This window comes from Phodopus roborovskii, unplaced genomic scaffold (assembly GCF_943737965.1).
Source record: "Phodopus roborovskii unplaced genomic scaffold, PHOROB, whole genome shotgun sequence".
NCBI lineage: Eukaryota > Metazoa > Chordata > Mammalia > Rodentia > Cricetidae > Phodopus > Phodopus roborovskii.
In genome coordinates, this window is record NW_026126563.1 from 14,411,608 (window position 1) to 14,427,441 (window position 15,834).

General features: G+C 44.1%; 1 protein-coding gene across 1 annotated transcript; it reads left to right on the top strand.

Moving 5' to 3' along the window:
* The first annotated feature begins 5,980 nt into the window (after nt 1-5,980).
* Hrh4 (histamine receptor H4) lies at nt 5,981-15,762 on the top strand. Its single transcript, XM_051202027.1, has 3 exons — nt 5,981-6,188; nt 10,202-10,365; nt 14,817-15,762. The coding sequence occupies exons 1-3, from the start codon at nt 5,993-5,995 to the stop codon at nt 15,615-15,617; spliced, it is 1,161 nt and encodes a 386-aa protein (XP_051057984.1). The 5' UTR covers nt 5,981-5,992; the 3' UTR covers nt 15,618-15,762.
* The last annotated feature ends 72 nt before the right edge of the window (nt 15,763-15,834 follow it).

The following is a 15,834-nucleotide window of genomic DNA, read 5'->3' on the forward strand; positions in this document are numbered from 1 at the left end:
AATTTTTTTTCCTAAATATATTTTGATTATATGCTTTCCCCTCCCCCAAGTCTTCCAAATCCTCCCCACCTCCCTCCTCACCCAGTTTCCTATCCCCGACCCATCTTTTTCAAAAACAACAGTCAAACAAAACCCCCAAAGGAAAAACAACAAAAAGCAAAAGTGAAAACCAAAGCAGACAAACACAAAAGGAAAATAAGCAAGATAAAAATACTCCCAAATCAAAACCAAAAAAGCACATACACACAAAAATACATGGAGTCCTTTTGTGTTGACTAACTACTTTGGTGTGGGGCTTGCCCCGAGGGAGATTAATACACTCCACTATTCTGATTTTCCCTATTCAGGCAGGTCATTTACAAATACTTTCTTGGTTAAGGCTGGGGCTTTGGTCCACTTCACCGTCTAAGTGCTAGGATTCTGTCTAGTTTGAGCTTGTGCAGGTCTTGTGAATGCTCTCACTGTCTGTGTGAGTTTACATGCATGTCAGTCCTGTTGTGTGTGAGAGACTGTTTCCTTGGAGTTAGCCACCACCTCTAGCTCATTTTGCCTCTTCTTCCATATAAACCCCGGAATCTGGAGGGCAAGGATTTGATGAAAATATCCAAAGTCTCTCACTCTGTACATTTTCCAGGTGGGAATCTCTGAGTTAATTCTCATCTGTTTCAAGAAGACGCTTCTCTGATATGGGTCGAATGAAGCATTGACTAACGGGCATAGCAATATGTAATTAGGAGTCATTTTATTGCTATGTTCCTTTACCAAAATAATGGTAATAGATTTCCCCTAGGCCCATGGCCTGTCTAACCTGAGGCTTTTGCTTGCTTTGGCAGTGTCTTGTGTATGGGCTCCATCTTTATGCAGTGGTCCTTAGCCACACCCAAAAAGTCATTGGTTGCTCCCATGACACTTGTAACATTGTTGCACCATTGAATGCGGGTCACTCCTGCAGGCCACAGAGTTTGTAGCTGGGAAATACTGATTGTTACTTTTCTTCTCTGGCAGTATGCAGAGTGCCTTACAGAGCCATGGATGCTGGTCAGTAGGGGCTGATGACATATTTGTTGTCTTCAGCAATAGGACCTTATCATCGGGGTTGTGGTGAGTAACCCGTAGCCTTCACAATAGCTTGTGGTGTTTGGGGATCTATGAGACCCCTTTGGCCAAGGCCGAACAAAATGTAACCCATTCCTGGCACTGCAGGTTTTAGTGGTGGTATAAGACATCTAATTTGGATATTATTCTTCCCATTGTATGGTGACTCCATTTTGATTCCTTTCATTTTTACATAGATTTTAGGAAGCTTCTGCAGTAGTATGTTCCCAGAGGCTTTCCTAAAGGCCTTAACGTTAGTTGCTCCCCTCCACATTTCTTCCTTCATCCTGACCTTCCATTCCCATCCTTCGTTAGATCCTCCTATTCTAGTCCCCCTTACCTCTCCATACACTGCACTCTGCTCCACTTCCTTGAGAGGTGCCTTCATCACTTTCCTAGGCGTAACATCTATGGTTATTTTGATTGTGGCACACAAATCTAAAGCTTAAAAGCTAAGATTTACATAAAAGAGAAAATATGCAATATTTGTATTTGTGGATCTGTGTTACTCACTCAGGATGACTGTTTCTAGCTCCAACCATTTACCTGAATTTTCATTTTTCTTAACAGTTGAATAATATTTCATTGTGTAAGTGTAGCACATTTTCATTATCTGTTCATCAGTTAATAACCATCTAGGCCTTTTCTAATTTCCACCTATTATGAATAGAGCAATAAATGTACATGGATGAACAAGTCTCTCTGTAGTAGAATTAGAGTCCTTTGGGTATATGATCTTGTAGTAGATTAATTTTTAGCTTTTTCAGGACATTTCACACTGAATTTTGTATGGGCTGTACACATTTTCACTCCCATCAGCAATGAATAAATGTTTTCCCTTTCCCCACATGCTAACCACTGCTGATCTGTCATTTGTGTTATTGATCTTAGCCATTCTAACTGGGTTGAGATGAAACCTTAAAGTAGTTTTAATGTATTTCCCCATTCACCCATAATCTTGAAGTTCAGCTAGCCTGGAGTATCAAGCAGAAACAAGAGACACCCTCAACAAGGTATAAGTAGAGAACCAACTTCCAAAACTTGTCTTTTGACTTCCACCATGCTTATTGGGGCATGTGTGATGTGTCCCCCTACCCACCCCACCCACGACCCAATATTCACAAGTTATATACAATAGGAAAAGGATGGTTAGCTTTGGTAGTAAGGTTGCAGAAGAACCTCAACAGCATCTTCTTCATTTACAGATTTCTAGGGTGGGTAACTTTACACCTGCTATAATTACATGCCCACGCTTCTGCTGTAAGAATCCATACCCATCACACACAAATCATACAACGTCTGACCCAGCTGGGTTGACAAACAGCCCAGCCCATCTCTTCCTTTGGGCGTGCAGTCTCCATGCCTACTTTGATTGCATGGCTCCTTTTCTCAGTGCTTGTGCTGGTTACTTTGTATCGACTTGACACAAACTAGAGTTACTTACCTCACTTAAGAAATTGCCTCCCTCAGACTGCCTGAGGGGCACGTTCTCTACTGATGACGGATGTGGGAGGGCCCCGCCCAATGTGGGCAGTATGCACCTGGGTAGGTGGACCTGGGCGGTGTAAGAAAGCAAAATTAGCTAGCTACAGAGCAAGTCAGCAAGCCGTGCTCTGCAAGGCATCCCTGCTTCCGTTTCTGCAGTCAGGCTTCTGGCTTCCCTTGATGATGTGTCCTCTAAGCTGGAATGCTTTCCCAGCCTACAGTGGTTTGGGTCTCTGTTTTATCACAGCGACAGGAAGTAAACTAGGACAGTGTTGTCTTGTGCCTCCCCCACTGCCATCGTATTTTCCTCCTGGAGGAAGATGCATGGAATGCTCCCATTTGGCCTTTTGAGTATTTTCCTCCTGGAGGAAGATGCATGGAGTGCTCCCATTTGGCCTTTTGAGTATTTTCCTCTTGGAGGAAGATGCCATGGAGTGCTCCCATTTGGCCTTTTGAGTATTTTCCTCCTGGAGGAAGATGCCATGGAGTGCTCCCATTTGGCCTTTTGAATATTTTTTTTTCTCCCTAAAGATAGCGTTTTCCCTTTGAAAGTGAGTTCCTAACCTAGCTCTAGATTCTTCCAAGGCTCTTTTATCTCAAGTAGAACATTAAAAATTCACTGGACAAGCCTACTTACTGATGTCGAGCACTCATTTCTCTTCTTATTTTGTCCTTTTATGCGACCAAAAAATCTTTCTTGTGCAAAGGACAGGGTTTGATGAGTGTGCCACATACAGTGTTTCCCACCGCCACCCATGAAGGACTTCTGATTTTCAGGAATGTGACTCCATAAAGCCGCTTTTCTTTTGTCGTTATCTTCTACCCACAGGGGCAGAGTGAAGAGCTATTTGTACCTGTCATGTTTTGACAGAAGGGGCCTGCAGAGGATAGGCTCCTGCCATCTCATCCCAATCCCTTTCTTGGCCTCACCCTCATGGCCATGGCATCTGATACGCATTCCTGAGCAAAGAACTCAAGGGTGGAAGATGCTGGGGATCTGAACTCTTGCTTTACAAGGCAGGAGCTTAGCCTTTCCCCGGGCCCTATTTTGGTTTGATAGTGAAAGATATTTTTAGTTGGGTGTTTTCATACAATATATTAAGGTTTTGTCTTACTAAACATGGAATACTTGACATTTTCTCCTTTAACCCCTAAAAGATGTTATAGCTACTCATGGATTCCTGCATACATTGCTTCCAACAAGCAGCCTGGTGGCATTCAGGTCTTTATAATTTGTGTTATATGTCCTACCACCAGCTACTGTTTAGACTTTTTTTTTAATGACACATTTCTGTGGTCTTGAGACAGCCCTAGCAGATCTCAAACTTTCTATGTAGCAGAAGATCACCTTAAGTTCCCAACTGATCTTCCTGCCTTTACCTCCTAAGGCCCGGGGCTCAGGGTGTATACTACTAGTATTAGCTTGTTTGTAGCTTTAGTTTGTAGCTTTAGTTTTTGTCCCCCCCCCATGCACAATTTTTTACGATGGACCTTTTGTATGTGTTTATATGTGTTAAATGCATGTACATATGCATATGTGTGCACATAGGTATGAGGGTATTATGTGTGTGGAGAGTATAGATGACATTCCTCAGGAACCATTAACCTAAGTTTGGAAACTGTTTCTTACTGGCCTGCAGCTCCCCAAGGCTGGCTAGTGAGTACAGTTACACCATGTCTAGCTTTTTAAAACATGGGTTCTGGGGACCAACCTCAAGTCCTCATGCTTACAAGGCAAGCCCTGCGGTGACGGTTCTGCCTCCCCAGCCTCGTGAAGTTTTCATTCTGTTTCTTGGGTCTGGGGTTACTGACCTTCCTGATGTATAGCTTTCACCAACTTTTGGAAGTTTTGACCATTCATTTTCCAAGCATGTTTCCCCCTTCTCCCTCTCTTTCCTCAGAGACTCCCCTGAGACACAAGCTATCCTGCAGCCCAGTACTATTCTCCCAATTTTCAATAAAAACTTTAATCCCTGCATTTCATGAATAATTTCCTCTGTGATATCTGATATTCTGTTAATTATTCCTGTTAAGGCATTCTAGCTTTCCCTTCTTTGGTGAGTCTTTAAATTCATTTTTATAGCTAATTTCTCCAAGAATAGAACACAGATAAAGTAAGTGCTATGGTGTCCTTGTCTCTTTAGTCTAATAACTGTGCAGTGTTCGGTGGTTTGGGGAACTGATTTGTCCCTTTATTATGGGCTTCTTAGCTTGTTTCTTAAAATGCCTGATATTAGTTGTAATTACCTCTTTGGTTTGGGATTATTTTATAGTCTATAAATACTCATTTCTTTTACTTTTTGAGATACCTTCTCACTTTGTCGTGCAGATTAGCCTGGAACTCAGAAAGTAGCCTAATATGGCCTTGTGGTCTCCTTACACCAATCCTCCTGCCTCAGCCTCCCCAGGAATTGGGATAATATGTATAAGCTACCTTCATATATTCTTGAACTATGTTCAGAGTTGCACTGAACTTATTTGAAAACAAATTGATACTCATAGGGTTTTGAGCTTAGGAGTTGGCAGTCAGAACCCAAGAGATACTACATGCAGGATTAATTAGGTGTCTGTGAATGTGCCACACAATGCCTCAATGCCTCAGCAATGATGGGCGTGTTCATCTGGTCAAGGGAGCAGACACAGTAACCAGTATTACATCATCGCTGAGTACCGTGCCCTCTCATCTTCTCTGATAGTTCTTTTTACTGCCTGCACAAGTTCCCTCCAGATGCTGCTGGTCAGTACCCAGTGAGCACTTAAAATGGAAGATCCTTTGTAGTTCCCTGGTGCTTTTCTGGGCTTCTCTAAAGTTGGTATTCCCCCCTGGTGCTCTCAGCTCTCAGCTTCAGAGGATGCTTTAGATTTTGACAGTATGACCCTTTTCTGACCATCCCTGAAGACATCTGCAAGCATCTCCTTAATGCCTATTGGTCAGGGAGGACTGTACTTTGCATCCCCCTCACCTCCCGCCCCCTTACTGGTTGTTTTAGAGGGAGACAATATTGAGATTTAACCCATGGTACCTTTTTATGGCCAGAAGAGAATTTTTAGCTGGATCTCTATTTTAAAAAGTGAATCTCACTCAACACCAGCTTATGGCTCATAAATGTATAAATTATGTTTTATAGATGCTACATAATATTGCTCTCTCCCTGGGGAATGGATGAACTGGATGGATCCATTGCATTGCTTATGACAAAACATTTTGTTGTTTTGTGGAAACACTTTCAGTGTCAGTTAGAGGAAATTGCTGCCACAAGTTGATCATTATCAATAGCCAGGAAATGGTGTGAAATCATCATTAGATTCAAGATGTTGGTTTGAGTGGGAGACTCTCTATATGTGGAGGCGTCTGCCAGGGAAGCAGGCTTGTTACAACTGCCTGCATTTGCCATACTGACCATCATTTGGCATGATGTTGGATGCTAACGGCACTGACAGCTTACAACTGGCTGCTAAAGTTCCTTTGGCATTTTTAATGTCCCTACTTGCTTTTGCTATAATGCTAGGCAACGCTGTGGTCATTTTAGCCTTTGTGGTGGACAAAAACCTTAGACATCGAAGCAATTATTTTTTTCTTAATTTGGCTATTTCAGACTTCTTTGTAGGTAAGTTGTGTGTTTTTATTTCAAATAATCTTTTCAAACTCATTTATTTCTAAACCCTTAAAGTCTTGTTACTTAGGGACTGTATGGATTGGAAGAACTAAGATGAAAAGTTAAAGAGTTAGAACTCTGGGAAGGGTGTGTATGCCACTTTTAAAGGAAATTCTGTACATATGGGTACATCTGAAAAAGTTTATTTTTTTTATAGAATAAATGAGTTCAGGATAGTTCTAGAATTACTTTAGTGTCATGGCTAGCTTGTCTTCAGAACTATTCTCTAAAATGTTTAGACTTAGCAATAGTCTTTCCAAAGTAAGTATGGTTTCCTTTGTATCCAATGTTGTAGTAATGGAAATCATATGTGTGCTGGAAGCCAGCATGATCAGGAGTGAATGAGCTATGGGGTCAGCACCGTCAGTGTACTGTGTAGCACAGAATCATACACACTCAGCATTCAGCTGCTCTACATACAACAAAGTACCATAGCAGCATGTGACTCCAAGAGTTCACAGAAACCAGATTCCTCTTTCTTAGAAAAAAAAATTTTAAAAAATAATTTTCACTCCCTTATTGTTACCACTTTCTGTGAGCCCAACACTTTGCCTTCTCAGCTGACATGGCATACTCTCCTCTTTTCACAATGCTTATGCCAGGTAGCTACAGTACAGCGTGTGTGTGTGTGTGTGTGTGTGTGTGTGTGTGTGTGTGTGTGTGTGACTTTTGAGGGGAACTGAGCTTGCCCACTGCCCTCAGTTCATTCGTGTAACAGTTACACATTTCAAAGCAACAAGATTCTCGCCCTTGTGGAGCTTCTGTTTGTACTAGGCACGAGACTGGGAAGATATAACGCACAGCATGAATAAGTGAAGGCATGTAGCATTTTAGAGGTGGCAGTTGCTGCTCAGAAAAAGACAGCAGGATGGGAGTGGAGGAGAGGGTAGGGTTGTGTGTGGGAGGGGGGTTCAGCGGGAAGCTGGATGGCTAGGGCTCACTGAGAAAGACCTGAACGAGCAGAGCCAAGCTTGAAGGATGCGAGGAGGTTGTGCGGTGTGTGAGCTTGTGAGCTTGCGGTAGAGTGAGTGCATGGAGGGACAGGTGAGGGCAGGTGGCAGGGGCAGGCTGCTGCACAGCTCCTCATTCTCCTTTCAGCGCCGCCTTCTTTTAATTGGCTTACTTGACTTCCGTGTTCTTTTTAATCTCACGTTTTAATTGGCTTATACTTGACTTCCATGTTCTTTTTAATCTCACGTTTTAATTGGCTTATACTTGACTTCCATGTTCTTTTTAATCTCACGTTTTAATTGGCTTACTTGACATCCCTCACTTCCTTTTAATCTCACGTGCAAAGCTCACTGTTCTAGCCATGGAGAAGCTCTGGCTTTCACTTAGCAAAATTATCCAGGATCAAAGTTTCAGAGCAGACCTGCCTAGCACATGGATACAGCAGGTTTTTTTTTTTTTTTTTTTTTTTTTTTACCAAAACCAAAAGAGTGGGGTCTGGTATGATGAGTCAGACTTTGGTGCTTGCCCTACAAGCATGAGACCTAGGTTCAATCCCCAGCAGCCACCTATAGGTGGCTGGGCATAGTGACATACCCTTGTAGCCCCAGTGCTGGGGAGGTGAGATGGGTTTGCTGGCCTGCCTGACTTAGCAAATCAGGGAGCGCCAGGTTCAGTAAGAGACTCTGTCTTCGAAAAATAAAATAGATGGCTTAGATGGCTCCTGAGAGGAATGATCCCCATGTGGTCTTCTGGTCTGTGTACTGATACAGGTACAAACACACGCACACACACACACACACACACACACACACACACACACACACACACACGCACACACACACACTCCCCAGGAACAGACTAGTGTACCCTAAGCCAGCTATTATTTAAAAGCAGCTTCTAGAAACCTTAGCACATCCTTCCTCTTTCATAGAAGTCAGAAAGAACATGGGAAAGAGAGAATCTCAGGTCTCTCTTCAATCTTGAAGTCAGTGTGTCTAGTGGTCACTCACTTCTCCTGTGGAAGAACTGAGTATATAGGTGGAAAGTATACATCCTGGGAGCACCGGAAGCCACAGTGATGAACCCAAATCCGAATGTCTCATTTTGAGGGACTTTATCTCAAGTACTTGGGGCTCTACCTTCTGTCATAGTTCCCCTCCTGCTGGGCGATATAAAAGTCACCACAGGGAAGCTAACTGAGGCAGGGTCGGAGTGTATGCTGTAATCTCTGCCCCAGGCCTGCAGGAAGGCTAAAACAGAAGGATCGGAGCTTCGAGAAGAGCCCAAGCTATTACAGCCTGGGCTAGATAGTGAGACCCTGTCTCAATACAGCAAACCCCACATAAAACCACATCCCCCATAACTGAAACATAAAGTGAGCAGGCTATTTGAACTACATGTGGGATTGGAAGACAGTTGGTGATGCAGGCCTGTCTGGCTTACGCAGTGAGCCCCAGTTTCATTCGGAGATCCTATCTCAAAACATAAGGTCGAGAAACAATTGAGGAAGATATTCTGACATCGTGTTATGGCTTCCACATGTGTTCCTGCCTAGGAGTGTGACCCTGCATCCATGTGCATTCACATGTACAGTTGTACACACATACACCTACATGTGTGTGCGCACACACACGCGCACACAGACTGACTTCCAACAGAGACACACACTGCTGACTGGGAAGAGGAAGGATGGAGGAAGATATACAGTAAAAATACATTTTCATGCATGACGATGTCATAATGAAACCCTTCATTGTGTATGATTAATTTACACACACACACACACACACACACACACACACACACACACACGAACCTTTAAAAACAATGGCAAAGTTGCCGAGAGTAAGTGATAAAGGGATCACCTCGGCCCAAGAGCTTCTAAGTGTGGAGGAAGTGGATGTTTTGACTTGCAGGAAGAGTGACAGGAGTAAATGCAGTTCCCCAGAGAAGGGGGAGCAAGGAGGGGCGCAGCCAGCCAGCGTGTACCCAGGTGTGAGCCCTGAGATCTGACTTGCACCATAGTAAAGACATGGAAGAGGAAACACTCTAGGAAGAGCAACGTTGGCAACGTGGAAGGGTTGGGAAAATAAAGGCTGTGCTGCTGGAGGGGCCACCTACCATGTTTGAACTGGACCACAAAGAACATACAGATTAATTTTGATGGATACAGCTCGAAATGTGGCTAAGGGGATAAGTGATAAGGAGCTCTCACAGGTATGTTATTTGTGGCGACTATTCTGAAAATAACATTTAAAGAGTGCGTGGGGGTATTCTCGTCTTACACAGTTTGGAAAAAACTAACAATTGTTGTATATAACTTTGTTGACCCAGCATTAATACAGCAAAATGACTGAGGCAATGAACTTAGAAAAGAAAAAAAAATAGATCACAGTTTGGCAATTCAGACCCAAGGTTGGGTGGCCTATTGCCTTGGCTCCTGATGGCGGCAGATGGCAAGGGTTGGGGGCATGCTTGTGAGTGAGCGCTTGCTTCTACAGCTGGCAGACCTCTGCCCTATACCTCTGTCCACCTCATGCTCCAGTGACCTAAAAGCCTGGCACTAAGCTTCACTTCCTAAAAGTCCACAGCCTTCCCCATCCTACCATTGTGAAGACCAAGGTTTCCCATGCACATCTTTGAAGGAAAGTTATCTGAATTTTAGTAATAACCAAGCTATTTTCATGAGTTCAGACATGTCATTTTGTGGCGTATCCATTAGAATATACTGTTTTTTTTTTTTTTTGTAGTCAGTGATGTGTACTGTTTTTTGAAAAAATTAAAAATCAATTTTATATTTATCTAGTGGTGTGTGTGTGTGTGTGTGTGTGTGTGTGTGTGTTTGTGTGTGCCTGTCATGCTATGCATGTGTAAGTTAGAGCACAAGAGTTAGGTCTCTCCTTGTGTCGTGGGCTTGGGGGATTTGTCAAGCTCGGTGGCAAGCAAGCGTCTTTAGTCACTGAGACATCTTGCTGGTCCAACATTGTTTTTTAATTCATTTCCTCCCTGTGCAGGTATGATCTCCGTCCCTCTGTACATCCCTCACACGTTGTTTAACTGGAATTTTGGAAGTGAAATCTGCATGTTTTGGCTTATTACTGACTATCTTTTGTGTACAGCATCTGTCTACAATATTGTCCTCATTAGCTACGATCGATACCAGTCAGTTTCAAACGCTGTAAGTCACAAAGTTAACTCATTTTCCTTAGAGGATTATGTAGTTGTAAATTCTGGGTCCCTAGGCCATGCATATATTCCTGTACTGGGCATATTGGGGATGAATCCAAGGGACATGAACAAATTTGAAGCTTTTCATCCTTTTGATAACTGGCCTAAAGTCATCCTTGGCTTTTATTCTGTGTGAGCTGGCTCACGCTCCCTGTGGGTGTCTGGAAGGGGAGGGAAGGGGGCAAAGAAAACCCACGATTAACTGTGAGAGCTACCAGATTGTGTCTTCAGTAGTTTGGATGTCTCTAGGTTTATAACCATGGCCAAGTTGAGACCCCACTATTTTCCTCAAGATAGAGCTTTGTGGGTAACTAGAAAGAATCCCAGAGTGAATGGATGAGAAAATCAATGTGAACACAAGACAGGAAATACAGCATGGCCAGTTTAGCCTGTGTGACAAGAAAGCTGAATTTAGCCAAAATCTGGAGCAGCCTCATGGGTGAGTTAGAAGCGATTCTTAAGCAAGGTAAATCTCTCAGCCACAGAAGGCGGGGGCGGGGGGACAGGGCACGGATAGAAAGAAGTCACAAAAAATGTGGGGCAGTGATTTGTGGTCTTAAAAACAATGGAGGAGGACTGGATCTGGGGAGGGAGGGACTGGGAGGAGTAGAGGGAGGGGAAACTGGTTGGGGTAAAATGTTGAGAGATGAATAAAAAATCTCTCTGTGTCTCTGTCTCTATCTGTGTGTGTGTGTGTGTATACGCATGTGCGCGTGCATGTGTGTGTGTGTGTGTGTGTGTGTGTGTGTGTGTGTTTACCATGGTTTTGTTCTAAGGAATTCTCAGCAGTGAAGGCTGCTGATTATAAGACTGGACCTGTATTCTTAGGAACACAGAGTTGAGTACAGGACAGACCCCACGCGTGAAGCCGTGTGAACAAAGGCAGAGCAGTTAAGAGGGCACTTGCATTTTGTAGGGATAAACACAAGACTCCTGAGCAATTTCAGGCAGTGCTAGCGGGAAAGTCAGTTTTGCCTGTATCTGTAAGTCAAGGACATGGTGCCAGGAAATAGGGAATGGATCTGGGAAATAGAAATTTGGAAGACCATGCTTTTGAAAATGAAATTCAATGCAGATGACCACAGCATTGTCTAGAGGGGTCTTCTAGAAGATCCAGGTTCTGTGTGGACCAGCAGTGGATGAAGATGATGAGCATTGGAGATAGACTACAGTTGGAGGGGGTAGGATTAAAGTGTGGGAAAAAGATAGGGTGAGAAGATTGTTCTTTACTTTCAGATGAAGAAAGAAACTTGACAATGAAATCTAGACCATGAAGAATCGTGTTGGAGGGCTAGCGAAGGGCTCTGGTCTGTGTTGTTAAAAACAACAGGAATTACTCTCTCGTTGCTCTGGAGGCTACAGGTTTGACACCAGGGTGGCTTCCACGGGGCTGTCCTCTCTCTGAAGGCTCTAGGAGGACCTTCCATGCCTTGTGGGCCATCCTAGGCTTGGAGACTCTTCACTAAACCCTTTCTCTGTCATCATGTGGCTTAGAGTGAAGGCTGTAAACTTGGAATAGGATGGGCACAATGTGGGCTGCATGACAAAAATTCTACTTGAAGGCGAGTAAATGATGGCAGGCTGCTCAGGGACCACATGGACCTCAGTCGCTAATTGTTTACAGGCAGAAATCAGAAGGGAACTTGTACTGTTTATTTCCTCTTCTTATAAGGACAGAAGTCATTTTGAATTAAGATGACCTGAAGTCCAAATGATGTCCTCTTAACTTAATTCTGTCTGTCGACACCATATTTCCAAATAAGATCACATTCACAGGTATTTGTGGATTAGGGACTCAGTGCAGTTGAACACAGGAACTCATCTCATTATTAATACCATAAAGTTCCAGGGGGCTTCTTGGGTCTCCCGAATGGAACATGTCTGATGGAATGTTTGGCTCTTTCATTGGGGTAGGGAAGGAGGCAGAGTAGGGGGCAATATCCTGAATAATGTACATGTAGACGGTGAGATTGAACACAGAGGCCACTCCAATCAGCTGGGTCTGGGTTCCAGCAATGTTCGAACTGTCATCTGTCAAGAGTGCTCCCCAGAGACGAAGAGACTTTGTGATTTGCATCCTCTTCTCAAGTCCCTTGGATGTCCATTATCTCAATCGACCTTATGCATAATAAACGAGAGAGGGCATCTCTAGCATATTGCTTCATACCATTACAAAGGCTGAACAGAGCAATGAAAAAACTAAATGCAGTTTTGTGACCATCTGGGTATTGTTGCCATCTTCATAACCATTAGACTTAGTGCAAGAGATGTATTAATTAGTGTCATGAGAAGGAGAAGGTAAAAGACTGGGCTGCGCATGGAAGCTTTTGCCAGCATACTGCCAAGCTTTCTTTTAGAAATGCCAGCAGTTTGGTGGTGGTGCGTCAAAAAAACTTTCAAAATTACTTCCCATTTTCCTCTTACTGACAGCTGTTGGCATGTATGTGCACTAAGTCAAAGGGCCGCCATGTTTCTTTTTAAAAATGTGAGCCACACACAGTGAGGTTTGAAAGCGCACAGAGAAAACCGGAGAGAATGAGAGGGGGTGGCTTGCACCTCTTTTCCTGTAAGTGAGGAGGACATGGGGAAGCCCAGAGCGTTTGAGCTGGAAGGAGGCTTGCGGGTTTCACAGTTTCCGAGAGATTTACGTCCACAGCATAAAAACAAGCAAAACCTCTTTTTGTACTTGTAGCTCTTGCAGATGAGCCTGGTTTGGTTCCCAGCATCCACACTGTAGCTTACAACCATCTATAATGTAACTTCGGTGGACAGGGCAGTCAAGGTCAGTCTAAGCTCAGTAATGAGTTCTTGCCTTGGAAATGAATGGCCAGGATGCGGCTCGGTAGCTGAGCACTTTCTCGGCATGTACATGGCCCTGATTTGATGTTTTGGCTGAGACATTGATTACTAACACAGAATGATTGGTCTTTACATGCCTTTAGATTTTCAAAGATCGTCTTAAAGATTTCAGGTTTGACACAAAGATCACAGAGGGTGACACTCACTAGTAGAACCTAACTTCATCTCCCCTTGTGGGAGCCTGGCCTTGTCACCCTCAGAAAAACCACACACTCATGCAGACACACACACGTGCATGCACACACACACTCATGCAGACGCGCGCACGCAAATGCATGCACACACACATGCATGCATGTATGCACACTCTCATGTGTGCACACACACGCACACACACGCATGCACACACAATGACACTTGCTGTAGTCACATCTCTCAACCTGGATTGTTGTCAGTTTTGACTGTGATGGAAACACCTACAGACAGAAGTGTCCTGGGAGTGGTCAGAAACGCATAGCACCTCTCCAGCATAGCCAAGTGCCTTTCCCTTTGTGCAGTCTGGGAGTGGTGCAAGAGTTATTTCTGTTGTTGCCCTAACCCTGGGCTTCCTGTGTGAATGGCTGAGGGTGTTCATAGTCTTCCTGAGTATCAGATAGGTTATGACCTTCAAACTTTTTAAAACTGTGACTATGGTGCACAATGTGTTTCACCCTATAGTGTGTTACACACACTTCTCTATATGTGTTGATTGATACTGATTCCCAAAGATGCACTGCTTTCATTGATGAGACACCACCCTACAGTATGTCTGCTCAGATGCGTTCTGACATTGACTGCTTTGTTTCATTGAAGAGCACACCTGTCATGTTCTAGGCTGCAGCTGGAGAGCTGTGGTGGGTGTAGTAAGTTTCTGTAACTGCTAGAGTCAGAAAAAATTCCTTCCTTTCTTCTCCCCCGTCCCTTCTCTGTGTCTCTCTCTCCCTCTCTCCTTTGTCTTCCTTCCTTCCTTTCTCTCTCTCTCTCTCTCTCTCTCTCTCTTTCTGCACTTGTGTATGCATGCATGTGGTAACCATTAGGTACCACCTACCTTTTCCATGTATGTATATGCATGTGTTCACGTGTGAGCAGGTGCCATGTGTGTGCAAGTGCGCATGCAAGTGTGTGTAGAAGCTAGAAGACACCTCAGCTATCATCCTTGAACTTGCCATCCACTTCCTTTGAGACAGAGTCTTCCTTGGGTCAGGCGCTCACCAATTAGGACCGAGAGATCCTCCTGCCCCCATTGTCCATGTGCTAGGATTCTAAGTTCATGCCACCACACTGGGCTTTGGGAAAAGTACTTTCTTATCTTAGATCGTGTCCTTGGCCTTGCTGTGGTGTTCAAAGCTTCACTTTGAGGTTTTCTGTTTTCTCTGGAAATTTATTGAGAACGTTTCCATCTCGGCTAAGGGTCTGTTGCCACTGACCTCTCTTCTGGGTGAAAGCCACAACACCATGATAATCAGTGTTGTCTCTTGCATATCCCTGGAGCTTGCGAGTGCCTGGGGGTGGTGCCCCATGTGTTCTCATTAACCCCAAACTAATTTGTCTGGTTTCTTGTAGGTGTCTTATAGGGCTCAGCACACTGGTATTGTGAAGATTGTCGCTCAGATGGTGGCTGTTTGGATACTGGCTTTTTTGGTAAATGGCCCAATGATTCTGGCTTCAGACTCCTGGAAAAACAATACTAGCACAGGGGAATGTGAGCCTGGCTTTGTCACAGAATGGTACATCCTCGCCATCACATCATTCTTGGAATTTCTGCTCCCCATCATTTCAGTAGCCTATTTCAACGTGCAAATTTACTGGAGCCTGTGGAAGCGTGGGGGCCTTAATAGATGCCTCAGCCATGCAGCGTTTGTCTCCACCTCTTCTAGTGACTCTGGACATTTACCCAGAGCTGGGGTAGCTTCCAGGACATCTCTTCCCACATCCCTTCATCCAGAAAGTCCTCGAAGAAAGAGCAGTCTCCTGGTGTCCTTAAGAACTCACATGAATAGCAATATGGCTGCCTTCAAAGTGGGTTCCTTCTCTCGGTCCGAAAGCTTAGCACTCCACCAAAGGGAGCACATGGAGCTGCTCAGAGGCAGAAAATTAGCCAGGTCACTGGCCATCCTCCTGAGTGCTTTTGCCGTGTGCTGGGCTCCGTACTGTCTGTTTACAATTGTTCTTTCAACCTACCCCAGAGGGAAGCGCCCCAAATCAGTTTGGTACAGCATTGCCTTTTGGCTGCAGTGGTTCAATTCTTTCGTTAATCCCTTTTTGTACCCCTTATGTCACAGACGTTTCCAGAAAGCCTTCTGGAAAATGTTTTGTGTGAAAAAGCAACCCACACCATCACAGAACCAGTCCGTATCTTCTTGAGGACAATGACATCACGTCTGTCAGCTCCAGTCCCTGTGCCATCTGAATGGATTTGAGCTTTCGTCTTGCTCTATATTCTCTAACAAACGATGCATAAAATATAATGTGTGAAAACGTCAATAAAAACTCCCAATGGAGAACACTACTCTGGTCAACAACAGTGTAGTGAAGGCGCCAAATTCACAACTGCAGAAATACTGATGCTTCCCGTAGTTCC

Bases quoted from the DNA above. Each gene is read 5' to 3' on its own strand.
- Hrh4 (XM_051202027.1), top strand. From the start codon at position 5,993: ATGATGTTGGATGCTAACGGCACTGACAGCTTACAACTGGCTGCTAAA. The intron at 6,189-10,201 runs GTAAGTTGTGTG...CTCCCTGTGCAG, and splicing joins TATTTCAGACTTCTTTGTAG to GTATGATCTCCGTCCCTCTG. The intron at 10,366-14,816 runs GTAAGTCACAAA...GGTTTCTTGTAG, and splicing joins ACCAGTCAGTTTCAAACGCT to GTGTCTTATAGGGCTCAGCA.